Source organism: Amblyomma americanum, chromosome 6 (genome assembly GCF_052857255.1).
Source record: "Amblyomma americanum isolate KBUSLIRL-KWMA chromosome 6, ASM5285725v1, whole genome shotgun sequence".
Taxonomy (NCBI): Eukaryota; Metazoa; Arthropoda; class Arachnida; order Ixodida; family Ixodidae; genus Amblyomma; species Amblyomma americanum.
In genome coordinates this window covers 68,391,834-68,413,082 of record NC_135502.1, presented here as the reverse complement: position 1 = coordinate 68,413,082, position 21,249 = coordinate 68,391,834, and the positions used below count along the sequence as shown (strand labels likewise).

The 21,249-nt window shown below is 51.3% G+C and overlaps 1 protein-coding gene across 1 annotated transcript in view; it reads right to left on the bottom strand.

Annotated features, from left to right (window-relative positions):
• Positions 1–20,200, bottom strand: part of LOC144093639 (hemicentin-2-like) — a 209,258-nt gene extending 189,058 nt beyond the window's left edge. Inside the window, 1 exon segment of the mRNA XM_077627222.1 lies at positions 19,899–20,200. Within this exon segment, the coding sequence (XP_077483348.1) occupies positions 19,899–20,067 (169 nt within the window). The 5' untranslated portion in view covers positions 20,068–20,200.
• Between the last annotated feature and the right edge of the window lie 1,049 nt (positions 20,201–21,249).

The window sequence follows — 21,249 nt, the reverse complement described above, 5'->3', positions numbered from 1 at the left end:
AAAAGCTCGACTTCATCCTTTAGCACTTGTCAACTTATCTTTATTTATTTATTTATTTAATCAAATACCCTCAGGGCCCGAAGGCATTAAAGAGGGTAGTGGGAAGGACATACATTGGGTCAGATACAGTGCAGCAGAAAAACAGAATAGAAGAAATGAAAACGCGGCGAAAAATGAACAAAGCATAACACAAAATAAGGCAAGAGAAGGCAAAGGGGAAAAAACAACAATTCCCCCGCCAAAAAAAGAGAACATTTCCGGAAGACAGCAATAAGACAACGAAAACGAACGCAAAATAAAACTCACTAAAATCTACAAATAAAGATTACATAGGGCAGTCTTAAAAGAACTTGGGTTAGAATAATCGACAATGTGCCTGGGAAGGTGGTTCCAACTGTCAGAAGTGTCGGGGACAAAAGAAGAAAAAGCGTGTTTAGTATGGCATGACGGAACACCTACTTTGCGAAGATGATCAATGCGGCCTGAAACGTATGTAGGGGTAGTTAGTAGCCGGCTCTTAAGGACAGGATTGTAGTGATAGATCTTATGAAATAAGCATAAGCGCGAAATTTTTCTGCGGAGTGAAACAGGTGGCAATGATAAGGTAGTTTTCATAACAGTAACACTGGAGATACGGTGATAATTGGAAACTATGAAACGTGACGCACGGTTTTGAACAGATTCGATTTCAGTAGCTAATGATGACAGGTCAGGGTTCCAGACAGATGCTGCATATTCCAATTTAGGCCGAACAAGTGTTTTATAAAGGAGCAATTTTATTTAAGTATAAGAAAAGGAGAAGGTGCTCGGCAGCCACATACTATTTGATGCGTGTGGAACAGCGGCTTAAATAACGTTCCAATGGATGACTTGAGCTTACGCTATATATTCTCTATAGCAATCGACATTAGCGAGTGCATCGGCTTCTGCTAATCACAGACTGAACGAAAGTGCCAATAACCTTGTCACTTCTGCCCTTGAAACTTCCCATCAGCAAAAAAAAAAAAAAGAAGCCCGATAAGTGAGCGTTCCAGCGTAAACTCGAGGCGTCCATCAGCCTCGCTTCCTGTATTTACGCCCAACCGCCGAAAAACCGTCTTACAAATGCTGGGGCGTTGACACTCTCGCGAGGCTTCTGACGCTTTTTCTCAGCTTCTCTTATCCTTCCTCTCTTTCTAGTTTTGTCTTTATTTTGTTTGGTTCCTATGCAGCCGTAGCAAGTCTGTAAGGCGCTACAGTTCTCTCGCTCTGTCTCTCCCATTCATCCAAACACACCTAACGACCAGGCTCACGCACAAGCAAGCTTCGCAAGCGCAATTACAACGACGCGCAGAGATAAAGCAAAAAGCAAGCGCCGGAGAAAGTTAAACGACCCCGCGAGGCGTAGGATGTCCCGGCCACGTCTGGCGTACGTTTTTCTCACTCTCTCACACTCCGTACGTGGCGGTTGCGGGAGTAAAACGTGCTTCCCGCATTGTGCGAACAATGGCGCGCCGTCGCGCAGCAGATTGGCCTGCGCCCGCCGAAGGAAACGCGTAACGTTCGCCGTCTGCGCTGGTTTGTTTCCTGTCGTCGGTGCCCCAGCGGCGCGGTCGGAGCATTGCCGCGTAGCACTGACAGTCATGGCAACGTATGTAGTAACGGCCAGATTAACAGGTAAAATGCGCTGCTGATGAAGGAAGTGCGTTATTTTCCGCGTTCTAGCGGGTACAAGGAAGAGAGAAACTCATGAGAACCGGACAACGAATCGGGTAATATTTGGTGCACTACTGTGGCTAGTCTTACTGTGAAGAGGTGCACCAAAACAACGAAGTGCATTTGTTCAAACACAATGGACTAACGCCATTCCCTGTTCGAATTGAATGAGCCGTTCTTGCTCTGTCCTCTAATAACCTCCCTACGTGTTTAAATGGACACTGAGGACAACGCTATCAATTTATATTTTGTTCCCGGGTTCGAACCCGACCGCGGCGGCAAAACGCTAAGGCGCCCGTGTGCTGTGCGATGTCAGTGCATGTTAAAGATCCCCAGGTGGGCGAAATTATTCCGGAGCCCTCCACTACGGCACCTCTTTCTTCCTTTCTTCTTTCACTCCCTCTTTTATCTCTTTCCTTACGGCGCGGTTCAGGTGTCCAACGATATATGAGACACATACTGCGCCATTTCCTTTTTACAGAAATAATAATAATAATAATAATAATAATAATAATAATAATAATAATAATAATAATAATAATAATAATAATAATAATAATAATAATAATAATAATAATAATAATAATAATTGGCTTTTGGGGAAAGAAATGGCGCAGTGTCCATCTCATGCATCGTTGGACACCTGAACCGCGCCGTAAGGGAAGGTATAAAGGAGGGAGTGAAAGAAGAAAGGAAGAAATTTTTCCAGAAACCAATTAGTAAAATCCAAGAGTTCGGCATTTTTGGGTTCAGACAACATTCAGGCTGTCTTTTTTCTGTCTTCCTCGTTTGACAAAAGTGCTTATAAACTTATAAACTTCAATATCGATCAGACACGTAACCTTCATGCACGTTTGCCAACTTCAGAGAACTGTATTTTCCTTGCTCATATTTCATCAGGCTTGTACTTGGGAGATTGGCCTGTGGCAGCGATACCTGTATTTTAGTTTTCTCTTCTCTACCTTACAAGAGCTTTGTTTTCAGAAAAAGTGGTGTTTTTGTGTTTAGGAGATGGTATTCTATAGATACAAGAAAATTTCAATTTCTCCTCACTGTCCCTTTATATTAGCAGATACAGAGACTTCCCGGGATATGTGGTGGTATACCTGTTGCGATCCCAGGAACAATATGAATTTCTCTGGAAATATATTTCTTGATAGTCTATTTTCCTCCCTTGATTGAAAAAATCTTGCTAACCTCAGTCATTTTCTAATTTCCGTTGTAAAAGAAATCTGGCACCAATTCTTCATCGGTCTGGGCCCTTCTCCTTAGCACTCTGATAGAATGCGATTTGCAGTGCATGCATGTGCACTGAAATCGAAAGAAGAGAGCTACTCCGCAAAGGGTGATTAGCCCAGTTATCTTAATGAGCCCACGGAGTGCGACCTTGTCTAATAAAGCGGCGCACTTTAGTGCTCTCACATAAGAGCACGAAAAAGCGGAAAATCTTAAAGCGTTTCTCCAAAGGTCGCATGGATGACACTGTGCTCGACTCTCCGTACAAACAGTTCTCCTTTAATTTCCACAGCGCGCGGCACACTTGACCAAACTTTCCTGGGCGTAGCCATCGCCAATAAGGAGGGAGGAATGGGAAAAAAAAATCAAGAACGTTAGTCTCGAAGGGTGATTAAACGTGATTGCAACACTTACGTGGGAGCTTGAACGCGGCTAATGAGCGAGCCGTGTTCTTTCTCCGGCTGGAAACAGATTTCCTTTTAAACGAATAAAAGAAGACAGAAAATTAGCCGATTCGGCTGGGTCCAATTGCTTAACCGTCGAGAACAGGCGGCGAATTAGGACTCGAATTCTCTCTCTCTTTCTATTTTTTTTTTTTACTCTTGTACATAAGATGCCAACAGTCGAGAAGCGGTCTTGTGCCACCAAGTGTTAGGCAACTCTAGATAGGGGGCAGCGCTCGAGAAAAAGATTTGTTACCGCCAGGTGAACTTTAATAAACGAAATCGATTAGACGCAGCCGCCGGGTGGCGGCTTTTTTTTTTTCTTTCGCGCTTCTTTACTCCAGCGTCACGTCCAGACTATGGCTACGGTAATACCGTGAAAAATTAGCTTTTCCCACTTACGAAATTCTGCTGAAGATATGTGGGCCTTTACTGGGATTTTTCCGCGCCATCTATCACTCTTTGTAACATTGTAGTCTCGATCATGGCGAAATCCAAATGTATTCTACATTCGTAAACGCTGCAAGGGTTTGGATGAAGCTGTAGTTGACGGCGCCTGCAGGCATTATATGCCCATTCGATGTGCAGCAGTACACTTAGACAGCTGTGCCTTGAGGTAGCTATAGCTTACATTGTGTCAAGCTTCGCAACATACTCTGCATACGTGACTCGTACAGTCTTTGCCAAAAGTCACCAGGCTGGACGGTTTGCTTCTCAGTCGCATATTAAAGTTATTATGCCAGCCCCCAGGCTCTAAATCTCTCTGTGGTAAGGAGAACCCTTGTCCTCACCTTTTAAGAACTTTTGTGTCTTTAGGGAAGCCGCAGAGCTATATATCAACTATGTATGTACAGCGGCAGAGGCTGTACATATATAGTTGATCTGCCCCTCTTCGTTTGTAAAGCGTTTCTCCGAGACGGCACTTCGCGGTTCGTTTTTACTCTGCGGAAAGTTATTGTGCTGTGTTCGTTAATAATACGTGTGCGAACGGGTCTAGCGTGAAGAAAAAGTTTTACCAATGAGAGACAGCTTTGTTTGAAACTTTCCGTGATGCCTTTTCTCTGAAGTAACGCACAACTGGCTCCTGACCACATATTTATCTCTCACGTGCCTTTTGGGCACGAGTACAAAACCAAATCATCATCCACGAGCTAAGTGGTATGGCACCGAGTATAAGCGAAAGCAAAAACGTGGAACGCAAGAGGGCGCGCTTTCTGCAGATAATAGCCCTTTAATGAAGCGGCTTAGAGCTCACAATAAGTTCTCTTGGGACGCTATATATGTAACAATCGTTAACCTGGCGTGCTAAGAAGCAATGAGAAAGAGAGCTTCGTTTCACGGAGGAACGCCGGGTGCCACGTGCCGAAGACTTTGTGAAAGGGTCACCAACAACAACAGGAACAAAATGCGAACCTTGCTCTGGGCAGGGAAGCGCGCGTTGGTTCAAAAACTGCAAGATGAGGCATAAATATCGTGGGATTCATTAAAACGCCAAGCCCAGACAAAGATGCTTCGGTTAGAATAGAAGAAAATTCTGAAAACGCTAGGGGCGCAGCCAGGAAGGGTTATTTAGAAGCACCGCTTAATATGTGACATTACCAAGGATGTTTATATTTTCAGCGAGACATATCCTGAGTTATTTTTTTTCCTTCGTTTGGTATTTAAATCAGATGAGTTTCAATTCTACGGCCTGCTACCTGGGAGTTACCGAGGGCAACGTATGTTCGTTCAATTAGTTCAGGTTTTGCTAATTACTTGGTTTCTTATCTAGCTGGGATATTCCCGCAAGTTACCGCTGCTTGGACGTGTTTCCTCATCATTCGTTTAGATAAATTATACTTACTGTACATCGCGATAGGTTAGCATATATATATATATATATATATATATATATATATATATATATATAACATCACTGAGGCAACAAAAGAGAAGAAGGACACTAAAAGAGGGACAGAACACAGCAGGAGACCATGCAGGTTCTACTCGTGACACACATTTCACGGCAGTTCATCCCACGCAAGTAAGGGCAATATGTGGGGGAAAGAGCCAGGGAAAAGGGCACACACAGTTCCGCCTACTCACACTACCTCTGCAGGTATGCTGCCGCGAGGATAAAAGCCTCGATCGACTGACCGGAGAGCAAAAGAACAAGTGCTAGCTGCCTCTCTAAACGACGTTCGTGGCTTCCGTGAAGTGCGCCCTTCGCTGCTACGAAAGAAAGCTTCGCGGCGCCTACGCGGGGGCCCTCGAGAATCGCAGGACGGAAGCTGTCGAGACGGGCCCGTGCGGAGGGTCGGCGCCAGAGGGGACTTCGGAAGCAGCGCGAAGCCAGCCGTGGGGACGGGACCGGCTGCAGCGGTACCGACGCCGCGAGGCGGCGCACCTAATAACCGCGGCTTGATTACCCCGTGGAGAAAGTGAGAAGGTTGCGAAATCTCCTTCCCTGAGCGACGCGATACTTCTGGAGAACGGCGGTGAGTGGGGGAAGAGAGGGGGATGACCAAATGAGAAAGGGTGTCCTCTCCGGCCGTTTCGCTGTAGGTTTCCTACCCGCCGCGGCAGCCGGCCGTCTTGCGCGCCGGTGCTGCTCGCACTCTCCCCGGCTTCCGGCGCCGGACATCAAAGGACGATTTGTAGCGCGGCCTCTCGGCGCGCGGAGTGCATTTTTGTAGCCGACGCCCCGGGACGCTCGCCCCAAGCGCGTGTATTTCTCGCTCGGGTCCAGGGAAGAAAGGAAAGGGACTCTGGGCAGAAGAATAGAAGGAGCTCGCTCAGCATGGGATCCGATGGGACGCAGTTTATCTTTAGTGTGGATGGGCCGCTCTGCTGGGTGGCGGTGGTGTTGAGGAGGTGGTAGTGCTGGCAAATCATCGATCGCTGACTTTCCTCCTGCCGGCCGGCCGGCGGGAGGGAGGCCCAGCGGAAAGCGAAGAAGCCCTTGGCCGCGATTTCTTGACGCTCGCGCGGCTGCTTCTACCGATCAGCGCGGGGAGCAGCGCTGGAGAGCCGGTCGCGCCGGGGCTCGACGAACTGTGAAGAGGGAGGCAGGGTTCTAAGAGGGAAGTCAAATAAGCCGCCCGTGTAAACACGCCGCGGTGCGCCGCGCGCTCTGGATTATGGTTCGGCCCAACTCTGCGGGGCGTCAGCTCGAGAATGTTTCTCGCTCCAGTCTAGAAGCGAGTGTTTTCGCGCGTTGTGCAACTTGTCACTTTCTTTTCTTCACTTCTGTCTCTCAGAATCACGTCTGGCCTCTGACTCGGGCCGCCGCGGTGGCTCAGTGGTTATTGCGCTCGGCTGCGCTGACCCGAAAGACGCGGGTTCGATCCCGGCCGGCCGCGGCGGTCGAATTTCGATGGAGGCGCAATTTTAGAAGCCCGTGTACTGTTCGATGTCAGTGCACGTTAAAGAACCCCATGGGCGGTCGAAATTTCCGGAGCCCTTCACTAAGGCTTCACTCATAGTCACATTGGGACGTTAGACGCTCATAAACCTAAAGCACGCTTCTGACTGGTATACACCGACGGCAGTGGGATCGAAAGTCGGGCCCTGATTGCGGTTATGAGTCAGTTGCTTCGCTGTGCTGTACGCAGGCATAGGCTTAGAAAACTCTGTCGCCAAGCGCGATATCACCCTTCAAGCTTCCGTAATATAGTCACAACGTCTCTACTATTTGCGGCGTAGGCTTTGTCTATAGCGCTGGCCGCCTTGAAGCGTTTTGCGCTGTCCCCGGTAATCTGGACGCGCAACAGCGGTCGTTTGCACACTCGACTCTTAGTTTTGCTGGCGTCAACGGCGTATCGATCGCAGCGGAATGGGGTAGTGTCGCGTGTAGATTTACTGCTCGCTAAATATTGGCACAGTCCCCTGAATTATTGCGGAGTTATCGCTGGCGGTGTTCATACGTTAGCGTGCTCTGATGCGGGAGCAACAAGATGTGAGCGATGGGGGTATGCATCCTTAACGCGTCCGAGAGGCCGAATCTCTCTATTTTGTTTGTTCTGAAAACATATTGAGAGAGGATTAATTATCCCCGCATCGTAAGACAGCGATTTTTTATCTGCACTGCCGTTTCTCTCTCTCTCTTTCCTTCTTATCTTTCTTTCATTGCATTCAGGAGCCAAGATTTCGTGATGCTTAATGGTCATTGGCGATGCTCCGAGAGTACGCTCTCTCTATTCGTCGTTGTTTCTTGTGACGACAGCTATCAACGCCTGGCGTTCGCTCGGCGGAACGTAGTCGCGCGCACGCACACACGCGTGCGTCGTGTGGGGGCGACTGAAGCGTGATAAATGCGCCCCAGCTCTATCTCAGCCCCGCAGTGCCACCGTTGCGCGCCCTTCACTCGGGGCCCCGTTCGCACTGTTTACAGCCGGAGCCGGTTGCGGACTTCCTTCTGACGCGCCACGCCCCTTCGGAATGACTTTTCCGTGTCGCTTTCGGCACGGCTGCGCTCCGACTCTCCCATCTTCTTCTCTCTCCCTTTGCCTGCCCTTCTCCATATAGGCGACGCCCTTGGCTATGGGGGTATATGCCAGGGAATGGGTGAGGAAGCGGGGAGGGGGGCGACAAATGCGCTCTACTGAGGTCCTGACGGTGGTGAGAGACAGCGCTGACGAGCAGCAGGAGCTGCCGAGGGACAATTGCTCTGCGCACGCGTGAGAATTCGGGAGCGAGCATAAGCACCCGGCAGATGGGATCGCACACCGACATTTGCGTGCCGTGGTGTGTGGGAACTGACTGCCGTGGGCTCGCTGAAGGCTTGCCGAAGGCTGGTTGAAGCTCTGGTGGATTGTTCTGAGCGATGGATTGACGAGTTTTAAGCCTGAGACAAACCGTTCTGTGGTAGGCCTTTCGCTACAATGGGAAAGTAATTGGCGTATGGGCGGTGAATGACCGCGAGGCCGGGAGAGCGCGTCAAGGCAGCGCTAGGGCCGTCTTGACAGGAGCACTTCACAGCGCAGCCTACTGCATTTTTGTGCGGGTGAATGTCGCCGCAATTCTTGCGTTCAAAGGGCGCTTGATGATAATGTAGTAGTGGGCTGACTTCTCCAAGCGTCAGCGGCGAGATGTCGGCGCAATATCGACTAACAAGATTGCTAGAAGTTTGTCGCGCTCCTAAATTGCGACGCACTGATCAAATCCTGTTTCTCAGAACGATCCTTTATTCCATAGAGCGCATCTCTTTAACTGCCAGCAAGTCGCACCATGATCTCGCAAATCCGGTTTCCTTCCACAGCCCCATGAGCGTTCGTCTTCATCGTCGCAGCTAAGACTTGGCACATCGGGCCAGATCTCGCACAGAGCTTCGCATTCACTTACTCGCATCATTCTGATCCAAGGAACATCCTCCGAGTAGCGCTCTTTTTTTTTTTTCCTCGGGCAATCCAATAAGGCACGAACTCCAGCCCGGACTTATCTCGTGGAGGCCAAGTCCTCTCGCAACGCTGCTTTGTCGCCGAGGAGCCTGAGAACCGCTCGCCACTCATCCGCGATTCTCGGACACACCGAGACAACGGCACAGCGTGAGGACGCGGTAGGCCTCGGTGACGCGCCCGCCGTTAATTGGCGGAACCCCCGAGGACACCGCGCGGGGATGGAGAAGAAGGGAGGGGGGGGGGGGCACTGTGCCGGTCTTACCTGTTTAGAGGGGTGGGCAACGATGGCGGCAAACAAAGACAGTGCGCAGAAGAAGAGAGGGACACACACGCACAAGCAGCTGCGGCCGTTGGCGAGGCGTCTTTGGCAACGCGATAATCAGCGCTGCGCGCGAGGACCGCGGGGCCCAAGCCAAGGAAAGCCGAGGTTGGTACGGGCGCGCGCCGCCGACTCAGCTGCGTGACACGTTGGGCGGAAGCCGCGTCGTCCTCCGCCCCACAAAGCACCGCAGCGGCTGCGTCGCGGGCCTGCTCCCTTCCCCTACTGGAGATGAGCGCTCGCTAAATTAATTACCACGTGTCGGCCGATCGGCACGCTCGGTAGGACGGACCACTCCAGGCCGTCACGCTTTATCAAGCGCTCGCGGGAGAGGAGCCGGCAGGGAGATAGGAGGAGGGCCTCTCGGCTAATGCCGTTACTTCTGCTAAGAGACTTACACCGGGATCGTCATCAATGGCGGGGGGAAGGGGGGGGGGGGGGGGCTCTCTTTCCCTCGCACACACGTATACACACACGCGCGGGGAAGCCTGCTTGCTGGGCAACTTTTAATTAAGTTGCCAAAAGATTGGGAGGTAGGGGGTGTCGCGCACGTCATCACCTTGAGCGCGCAGGCCTCGAGAGGATTTAGCTGAGCGGAGTCAACAGAGCGCCCAGTGGACCTACGTTGACGCCGATTCGTTTGTGTCGAGCCCCGCGCACTTGACAGACCACAGGAGAAGCGGAGGCATCCTCCCGTTTCAACCGTTGCAGGGCACACCGGGTGGGTTTTATTTTGTGCTTCATTTTCGCTACGCATCAAAAACGGAAGATAACGGAAGATAGAGAACGGAAGAAAACTCGGTAATAAAAGCTAAGCACTACTGAAGTCGTGGCGATGATTCGCGAACAGCAGTGTCAGAAAGCATGTTGCTTTCGACAAGACCGTTCCAGAAGTCACTGCCGTTTGGGGGGAAAAAAAAAGAGGAGGTGAAATTGTTGGTGAAATGTTGAAATAAAGATGAAGACTTGATTTGATACGTGCACAGTAACACTTTTCGCTGCACAAGTAGTGCGTCTCTGTCTTCACGCATACCTAAATTACGTGCATAACCTTTACATTTAAATCCTGTTTTGTAAGCGACATTATTTCGGTACATCAAAGGACGAAATTATGGCGAGCGCCTTGTTTTGTTTGACATTCGGCTCGGTGGTAGGTCGCGTGCTTCAAAACGTCTCACTGTTTACGACGCTGGCAAATTTTCAACTCTATGGTTGGTGAACTCTACGGTGGTTGACGAAGATACGCTGCACCAACCACATTTCCGCATCCTCTCCTCTAACGTGCACCTCTCTTTACGAGGACCACCGTCACAGCCCAATAAAATTATTCAATCCTCAAAGCATTCTTAATTACCGCTTGATGATATTCTTTCGGAGCTACCACCGCGAGAAGAAGGGTCATTTGTCCACTGATCAGGGATTGTTAATGTGTGCAGCCAACTGCCACAATCGATTCCTCGAGTATAGAAGTCATCTCACCGAATTCGCTATCTACGAAGGTTCAGAGCTGCGTGACGTGCCAAGAGCACCATATTCTGTGCAATTAAGGTCAACATTCACCTAAGCGAAACAGAGCATACGGACTGCAGACCGACCTCGGTTAGCTGCTTGCCGTGGCAGAGTATACTAGGCGGACGCCGCGCTGCGCATAGCAAGAACCACACCTGCCAGCTGCGCAGCAGCACAGAGCCACAGGTGGTAGATAACAGTGACCGGATTCGAACTCCACGATCAGAGCTGCGCAGCGAACAGGCCATGCGCGTGGTAGAGAAAATTTTGGTCGTACATAACTGCGGCGCTCACCACGGCGAGCTCATAAAGATACAGGGAAGACTGCCTGTTCTCCGCCTGGTTGAGACACATTTCCCTACGGGGCCTGCACACGACAGTGTAGCACAGCAGAAATAGCGTCGCGGTGCAACCAACCCAGGGAAAGTGACCCTTACACCCCTTTAAACCTTTACCAGTACGCCCCTATATGTACACATATACACCCCTATATGAGTACCTATATGTACCTATATACGTACTTATACATGATTATAGGTGAACCTATACACCCCTATACGCACGCCTATATACACCTATAGGCATCCCTATATTGCCCTTTTCCTCCTCTGCTGTACGCAGTCAGCTGATGAAGGGAGAATGTTGTGCGGAAGCGCGTGCGTGAAAGTGGAGCAAAAAAAAAAATTACAGCCCCTGCGTAGTGCATGCACTGGTCGCGCCACGCAATTAGAGAAAACAAAAACAAATATATTGACTAAAGCAATACAGCTGTGCACATAGCCCCGATGCGAGTGCGCCACGCCGAGAAGAGCAAGACCGTGATGAAACGAAGCCGGGTTCTAAGAAAAGATGAAATCTGTCAGCGGTACTTAGCCGCGGCATACTTCGTTAAAACTTCCCAGTTTATTGAACTTTTTTTAGCTAGCGTTGGAGGTCTTCGCGTTTTGTTAATAGAACAAATAAACATCCCGTACGTCAAGTGTTTTAGTAACCTTTAATGGACTTGGCGCCACAGTCCAAGTAGGCAATCAGCGTTAATTGCCGGAGTGGTGTCATGATTAAGTCAGGAAGTTCGTTTGTTTAGTCTTTGTTGGCTTGCCTGATCCTTTGTTTACTTTATCGGTTGTTTTAAACCGATCTCACGAAGCAAAATTTTCTTTTTTTTTTATCCGAAGGGTTGGCGTCGCCGCGAAAGCGGCACTGTAGTCAAATATTTTTTTTCATGCTTTCCAAGCATCCACTGAGGCACACCATGGTTTGAAAAGGCATACAAACACCATTTGCGTTCAATAACGGCCTATTCTATACCAAATACATAAAGCACGAACCATTCATTAGAACCACGTGGCTTCTCTGCACATCCGGCGGATTCCATGCGCGAATTTTCTTGACCCGCTGTTCTAAATTCTTGCGCATTCAAGGGAAGATAATGTATTTTTTTCCCGTCATTTCACATGCGAACACCTGCGGTAGCCTGTACCGACGGTGATACTAGGGGTGTTTATAACTGTTTGCTCCTAGGCAAAATGATGTCCAAATGTTAAACGATGGAATGAAATTTGTTGGAAAAATGTTGGAGTATTTCTTAAATGAAAGAAGGAAAGCAACTTTTTGATGTACACTTTTTGATTAAACACTTTTTGGGGTGGCCACCTTTTAGTGGCGATTTAGAGCCAAAGATGGGTAACTACCAAAAGGCCCAACACCCGAAATGGCATGCTGGGATCAGTGTGTGCACCCCTGTTGAAAGTTCTTCGTTGCCGGTATAGGAAGGAAGGAGGGAGGGGTATATTGAACAAGTGATGTGCTTCTGGACAAAAATACATTTCGAACTCACATTTCAGCGTTACAACTCGCAGTTTCATCACCTAATAGAAAAGTTGCAGTCCAAAAAAGAAAACTTATTGAACCACCACTGTGTTGTGCAATCAACGCGTGCTGACGCTGGAAGTTCTTTCCGCCAATGACAGCACCGCGCAAAAAACAAAAGGAAAAAACAACAACACCCGTTAGACACAAGACAAAATTCATGTACCACTCAAAAATAAAAGAGGCACGTTTTTCCATTGTTCTGATTGCACCTTCGCATTTACCTGCGGCAGCGGCATGCGAGTTTCGTAACACCTTTCGACGCTAGCTAAAACCCTTTGCTTCGTGCATTAAAGGCACAGGTTATCGGGAGAGTCAACAGCGCGCTGTCGCAGCGACTTTCTCCCGAGGCAGCCCCCCCTTCCTCTCTCCTTTGTTCTCCCAAGTCGCAAACACGCTTTTTCGTGCATTTCACGAATATGGGACGCGCACTGATGTCGTCAGCTGAAACATATCGACGCAGGTTGCGCCACGTGATCCGTCGCCATGGCCCCGACGCACGCCGTGTCCCGCGGCAGTGGTGGACCAACCACGTATGCATTCGCCGCGCCGTTGTCTCCCGCATAGTGCGTGGCCCCAGCGCAGCGCATTGCGCCTGAAGCCAAGCAGAAACAACAGGGCACGGGGTAGAAAGCAAAAAAAAACATCAAAGCAGCAAGCCGCGAGAAATGTAACCCCGAAGAGAAGGCTAAGCGAGATTTTCGCGTGACTCCTGGCTGCCAGACCCCAGCCCGGGGCTCTCAGTAAAACCCACGGCGCCTCCACACCGCCGCGAGCCACCAGTCGAAACTTTGAGTGCCTGTCGCGTCGATGGCGAAGCAAAAAGAAAAATACAAATCACGCCGAAAAGCGCGACGAAGGGAAATGTCGCCCCCTCCCCCTCCTGTATGCGTGGCGGGCATCAGTGGCGTGTTTAGAGGGGGACCCTCCATTATCGAATATCAATAAAGCGACCACGCCTGCTGGGCTCATGGCATTGCGGCGGCCGCGGCAGAAGCGACTGTATATATGCGCGCCGGCGGAGGCGTTCGAAAGCCTGTATTAATGCTGGGCCCTCCGATGACACCCCTTCACCCCCTCCCCACACACTCCCTCCATTTTCGCGTCTCCCGTTTGAAACAGAATTCGTGGGGCTCTGCGCGGATCCTCCCGTATTGGGCCTCAGATAAGAAAACTCTTGTTCTTGCTAGATCGGTGTGCCGTCAGAGCTTCCGCGCTCTTGCGTTAAAGGGGGCGCCTAAAAGACGCGAACCATGGCTACGCAGAGATAAAGGGATGCTCTTCGAAGTGATGTTCTCCCGGCCTTGTCTCCCTCGCCTTCTGCACGTTCTTGAACGTGAGGTAAAACAGGCTCGGTTGACTTGCAATGCTATCTGTGCCGGTGGTAATTAACGCTGAGTGGAGGAGGAAATCTCGCCGCGGGGGTACGGAAATCGGGGGTTAAAGCGATTTGTTGCGCGTTGGAGCACTGGCGTGTGTCAGGTATATATAGTGCGGGTTTCCTCCAAACGCCTTGTTATCTCTATAGCTGGGGCAGAATTAAAATTCACAGTGGCAGCTGTTGTCTTTAGAAATACTCGGCGAGCATGCAATATTATACGAGCTGAGGGAGTAGGGCGAACGTCTTTACAAGTAAAGGAACGAAATGTGTAACGCACAGAAAACAAACTTTGTGCGTGTCAGAAATGAAGCATGCAACTCTAGAGCGACCCAGAGCGAGGCTGCGTAGGATCGGACAAGGAACGCTCGACATTAAGCTGCTTGGGATATGATAACACTGAGAAATACGCAGTTGATGTCATTTTTTTTTCTCCCGAATTCTTTCCTAATAGTGTCGTATCTGACAGATCAAAGCAGTTTCCGAAAATCGGTGTTGATCACGTAGCCCGTTTCAGGCGGTATTTGTGGTGTTTCTTTTGCAATGCACGTTCAGATTGTTGATGGGGCTGCTCTGAGATAATCAGTAAAAACGTGTCGACTACAGACACATAATATAATTGTATACAAAAGCAAAATGTAAGCACTGATTAAACGTTCGACTCCTCCTATATGGTACCATATATTTATATAATCCCTCTCTGTCTTTTACCGCCATTTGAAGCTACCAAAAGGAGAACTGACAACTTCACGACTCTGATTCGCCTCGTAATATTTTTTCGCGTTTTATAGACGTCGCGCTCAAAATACGTTGCACCAATATTGGCTCTAGTGTGGGGGCCCAATGCAAACTACCGCACGAGAACAGTAGCATATATACTGCATTGTTGTAGTGCACTTTACTGCACTTAACGAGAGATACGAACAGAAGGGAGAACGCGGAATGCTCACTATGACTCGCCACTGCGCATTTATAGATGCAATGACAGTTCCTTTCCCCATTAAATTTTTTTTTTCATCCGGTATACGCTAGATGCGCCCACACAGCCTTACCTTAAGCATGGCGCGGGTGAGCGCAGCCATTCCCGCTGCTTATCGAGGCAGTCCTAGCACTGCACGCAAAGTTTACACGGGCTGTAGGCTCTTCGTTGTGGTTAAATATTAGCAAGACCCTAGAGACGCTACGCAATCCTGTATTACATCCGCTTCCCTGATTTGCATCCACCTCCGCCTGTTGCGCTAGCGCGATAGTTCAAATAGTTCGCTTGGCAAGAAGCATGCCCGATATCATCATCATGTCTCCAGAGTTCATGCCACCTTCATCACTCGCACTCCAACGACATCAGCATTAAGGCCCTGCTCAGTATACGTCCTGTTCTCTGCCTCTACTGCATGCGTTTTTTTTTTCCTCGCGCATCTGCTCTCATTTTTCTTTTTATGTCCCAACCACGGTTGCGCACTTCGCTTTTCATCGCGGGCATTTTCTTCATCTGTGTCTGTCCATGTGACGAGACGATTCCAGTGTCGTTCTCCGCGACGTCCTGATGAATTATACCGTGGGACGGCGAAGCGGGACGAAAATAAAACGAGCAAAACAAAAAAAAAGAACGCGAACAGGAGAGCAGCGGTGCGCGCGCTCAATTGTAGGGAACGAGGGCGCGCGACCAGGAACGGAAAAGAGGAGACACGCGTAAGCCACCGCAGCAGCGCCTTCGCGCTCTCAATGCGCGCACAGCGGCCAGGCCGCAATTAGCACCGGTCCGCGCACCACACCACCGTGCGACTCGCGTGAACAGGGGGACGCAAGCGGCGCGGACAAGTGGAAAACTTCCAAACACGGCGTCTCGCAACTTCAGAATCAGCTGTGACGGCTGTGCACGCAATGCGCCACACAAGACCGACACATGTGCGCACACACACGCACGCATGGCTTCGCATTAAGCGCATGCTGGGAAGAGAGCAGACACACGCACACACTCGCGCGTACGCTTCGAGGTCTCGAGCTTAGGCGCACTCAAGAGTATGTGCGTACCACAGAGACGAGGACGGCTTTTGAACTTTCGCGGAGCAACGGCCCGCCGCTGCGAAGCCAGACGTTAGGAGGGCGAGAGGGACTCGAGGGGAGGGAGGGAGGGGGACAGCGCAATTGTTGTCCGCTATATCTCCTCCGTCCGCGGTTTCTGTAGGCTCGGTCAAAAACAATGGGCCATCGAGACAGACACACATTACTGGGGGGAAGGGGGGGGCGCATTTCCCATGCGGTTGGCGGGCAGCGGCGACCCACCTGCGACGGGGATGCGAAATCGCGTGCGCCCGCCGCCTTTGCGCGCGTCGTTCCTCCCCGCCGCCAAGGCGCGAGGCGATGCGGGAAAGCAACCTTGCGGTTTTTTTTAGATACGAGCGTTTAGTACAAGTGCATTCTTTCTCGCGACGCCCTCCTTTGCTAATTATGAACGCAAAATTTAGGGGGGCAATTAAGTTCCGCCTTAAGGGCATGACGCGACACGGTTAATGGTTATTTGCTGCTTATTTTCTTAATTAGTGTCTATTTTAATTACGCTCACTAATTACCATACATCAGATTGCATATTAGAAGGCGTGATACGCCACAAGACACACAAGTTCTCGTTGTATCCAAGCTGAATGAATGTGCCTCAATGGCATATCAGTAACGTGCCTCACTCACAGCCCAATGGTGATGCGGTCAGTATCCAAATAATTAGCCCAATTTTCTTTCCGGAGAAATTAATTTACTTTATATTCTTATATGACATGATGACATTTCAGTCATGCCACCAACCCCGTAGTCGCAATTTCTATTCAACAGTCGAACGCGTGACGTCACAAATCTTTCGTCCAAACCTGAATTAGTCTAACAACGCGCAAATCTTACTCCGAGCGTCCGCTCTAATGCTGTCGCGTTAAAATTACGTGCTCCTGTGGGGCTATTTGATGAGACGCACTGAATAGGACCGCCACAGTGTTTTCTTGCAGCTCAGTTCCTTCAGTGGCCGGTGCCACGCAACCAGCGCGAACGGGGCCACCGCGCACTGGCGGGATTTAGAGCAAATGAGAATTGCGACCGAGGAGTGAGTGGAGCCACATTCAGTGACACTGGCTGTCGAACCGACGAGTTTTGACTGATCAAAAGAGGCCCCCTGTCACTGTCTCCGCCCACCCGCCCATGAAAGCTATTGAAACGCGATCGCGGCAGCCCATAGCAGTACAGCGCTAACTAGTTCGCGAACAATGCATTACATGCGCCATCTCTCGTTGTTTATGAGACAATAACTAGTGTTCGTTAACCGCTGCTGCGAACACAGCTACGGTTTCCAGCACGAAAGGTTTGTTTGCAAAAGAGCGACAGTGCGAATCTTTTCGCCTGTCGGATAAAGGAAGTGTCTCTGAACAGTAGCGCCTGGCTACCATTGTCGGGAACTGATCGCAAACGAGAACTAAAACTTAGTTAGCAAGAACCAATAAAAAAAAAACTGCCACACGCTGTTACCGTCACAACGGAGAGATAAGAAGATGGAGTGTATCGTCCCCGAACTTGTTGGTTCGACAATAGAAGAAGGAATTCTCCTATTCGGCAGAGCCGCCTACATATAAAGTTAGGCGTATAATGCTAATCCAGTTTGTTTACTTAAGCTGCATTCGCGCCTGGAATTACATGCAGATACGAGAAGAAAGCGTGCTTCTTTGTGATTCGATTTTCATCGCGGCTGAAATTTGCGCACAAAATATTCGCAGCGCGCGCTCGAACGTGCGTCGAGTAGTAGTTGGGAGCGGGAATAACGACGGCTTATACCGCCCGAATTCTCAGCAGAAAGCGCGGTATCCAACCGAGTTAAACATTCAAGCGTTTCCTTCCAATCCGCTGGAAAATTCGCGATTCGTCTCACACACACTTCAAAAGCAGATTAATTTTAATGCTCGCGAGCTGAATTTGTATTCTTTTCTCCGCACAATAAAGAACGATCCAGAAAGCGAAGTACTGGGGCGTGGGGAGTAAGTCTCTCTTTTTTTTTCCGACACTGCCTAGAAATTCTACGGCCTGCTTTCAATAGCGGAGTGCGCGCAGCGGTGTACTTACATGCGCTCCTTGCGACATGGAGGCGCAACAAAGCCCTCTAATAGCGTATCACTGATTACCGAGTTTTCGACACCACGCCGTTGTCCCGTTGCGCAAGCTCTAAAAGCTGGGTAAGCTACAAGGCGGGAAAATCCGTTAACAGCGACAAGACGCGAGATGCAGAGACGAAAAATTCAAGCCCTGCTCAGCCTTTTAGGTGTTCTCTTCGAGTCGCTGTTGTCGAGCAAGAATTTCACTCCGGCCCCCCCCAGCGCAGTGCGAGCCAGTGTTGACGCAACGCCTTCATCAGTGTTCGAACCCAAGGCGAGCGCGTCCTTTTTTTTTAGATATGTATTTACTTTCGGTGAGCTGCGAGAAGGGGTGTCGACACCAGCTTCTCGGAGATCCCGCAGCGTTCGCCATCTTTTTGCCATTGTAAGAAACAAAAACAAGTGGCAAGGCGCGAACAGAGGACGCCCCCCCCCCCCCACCCCCCCCCCCTACTCCCGCCGATCGCATCGTTTCTACATCACTCCGATGGAGCGCCGCTTCTGCTTTCGCCGGCTCTCGCAATCTTCCTCGGTCGGGCAATTCATCGACAGTCTCCTTCCTCACACCAGGTCGAAGGGGAAACAACATCCGTCTACAACTCCACTTCCCTTTATTACATTTTTTTTTACTTCCCCAGTAGTTAAAATTTCGCGCTCGGCCTCTCTTCCCCTTTCGGCGTCGCCGAAAAAAACCGGGAGGCAGGCGAGAGGATTGCCTCACCTTCGACAACATTCGTCTTGTTTCGCGCTTTCCAGCGCCGTACGCTGTACGAGCGAGAAGAACATGAGCAATTCCCAAGCTGACGATCGCTGTTTCGCTGGCGCGCGGCCCCTAAAAGCGCCGCCGACGGCTGCTCGCACACCCCGCCGCGCAACACGGGCGGGCGGAGGAACGCTTCCTGCCTTAAAGCCCAGCGCCCCCACGATCGCACAGGCATCGGTGCTGTTCTCTGCCACCCCCCCTCGGGAGATTCATGGACGCAATACGGTCGCGCCCGATGTCTGTAACAGTGAACACTGGTCTCGGAGCTGTGCAATCCAGCACGCTGGGGCTGAAGAGCTTTCTCGGTAGTATTGTGACTGGCACGGGCCATGAGCGGTGTTGAGAAAGCGACGAATATCGAGGAGTGGGCGCATATAACGGCGGCGCTTGTTGCGGTAAGGGAAGACGATGAACGACCAGAAGAGTGATGCGCCGGAAAACGGCCGATCCGTGGGGCGGAGCCGCCAGCCCCCCGCCCGTTTATTCCTGGAGCCGGCTTGCATAGCCTACTTTGTTCGTTTGAACACTGAGAAGCGAAGTTTCAAATGAGGGGACGTGTGCTGCGCGTAATCTCTAACTGCGTGCCCTGGGGTCGCGAAACTGGCTCGTACATCTCCAAGGCCTGTACCATCATGAACGTAATATGATTCTAAACTGATAGGGGAGGAGGTGCACAATTTTTTTTACCCCATCATACTGTGTATCCTTGCGTACAAATAGCAACATCTTAATAAAATGGGTGACTCCGGAACAGCGTACGTGCACAGACCAGCTTAGTGAAAATCCCTAATAAAACTGATGACGTCACGAATGCTCCATGCGAGCAGACCAGCCTAGTGCGGAAGGAAAAAAAAATACAGGAGGCAAACTCCTGTACAAAATACCTTTTGTCATTGCTTGATCTGTAGAAAAAAAAAGATTATCTGTATTGTATTATCCTCCAAACCAATAGATGCCTACTGAAACGGCACATAAAACTGTAAGGCTTTTTTTCCTGCTTTAAATTTATTCTCCGACTCCTGCAGTATTTAAATCTCTGCCTGGAGAAGTGTTTCCTCTGCTCTCTGTGCGAATACAACACGCGCCAGAAATGTTCGTCGAGGGAGTAACAATTTTTCTGACAGCCAGCTGCATGGGGACAGCTCAGCCGATGAAAACGTTCCCAGGTACCGCTCAAAGCTCACCTGAAGCGAAGCCGGGCCCTATTCCGACGAACGTCGGCAGGACGAGCAGCAGCAGCAGCAGCCGCAGATGGAGCGTTGGAACACAAATCATCCCTCTGGACCGAGGCCTCGCACGCCGGACCGGACACTGGGTCCTCTCGTCTCGGAGCCGACCGCGGGGCACCGTCATTGACAAGCCGCGCTGCCACGAGGAAAAGCACTGAGACGCCAGCACACGGCTACTTCCTGGGCCACGATGAACGTCCGCGTCTCATCCGGGGACGCGCCACGGTTTCCGAGGCATGCCTCTCTCCGCGCACGGCGGCGTGGTCCGGACGAGCAACAAACAGCACGCAGCCGAGATGAACGCACGGAACGCCGCGCGCGCGCGCGCACCACTCACGGAGGAAACGCGCCGCACTCGCCAGCGGACGCGCCGCGCTGGGATCAATGAGGGGAAGGCGGCTCGGAGGGGCTCTCGCCGAGCCACCGCACCACGTGTCCGCTAAAGGGCGCCAGCACCGCCCGGAACAAGGACCGACCAATGAGAAGGCCGCCAGGACGCCGTCCACAAGTTCACCACGCTTCCCCGAGATGGCGCTGCCTGTAGTGGCGGCAGATTCGGTTTCGCTTGGTTTCCTTCAGCTGGCCCCCTCTGCATCCCCCCCCCCCCCCTCCGCCCCCTAGAGCGGGGCACGAGCGAGGCCCCCCGCCGTTCCGAGCCGGCGACGACCGTGCCCAGCTTTTGGTTTACTGTGGACGCGAGCTAATAACGACTGCGGCGCAGACCATTGTTCTGGGGAAGGCTAACCGACTCGTGCGGTCCAGCTGGCGCGTCCGAGCGCGGAGCGCGCTGCCGCCGGGCGGCGGAGGCTCAACTTTTCAGGGGGCGGATGCTGGGGACAAAGTGGGGCGAGGAGGTCGGTGGGCGAGGGCGCGATGCATGCCGGTCGGCCGCTCCCGGGACGCCCGCGCCGCGCGCTGTTTCTGTTTCACAGGTGGAGGAGAGCGCCCGCCAGCGCGTCGGGGATGCACCACAGCCGCGCCATGGGCCTGCGAGCCGGCGCCGCCGGAGACCGCGTGCTGCTGCTCCCGCTGCTTCTTCTGCTCGCCCTCGGCAGCCACGGTGAGCGACGACTGCTGCTGCGGCTCTGCTTTGGCGGCCCGGTGTAGCCTTTTTTTTCGATCGCGCAGCGCGCGCGACGCTCGGACCACGGCGCCACGCGGAGCGCCTTTTTGACGGCGTCAGCGCCACCGCTGCCGCGCGGAGCACGTGGACTTGGCTATCGATGGGCCGGCTCTGATGCGCGCGCTGGCGCGAACTCGCCGCTGGTGACTCGACAGCGTTCGGGACGGGCCAGCTTACTTACAC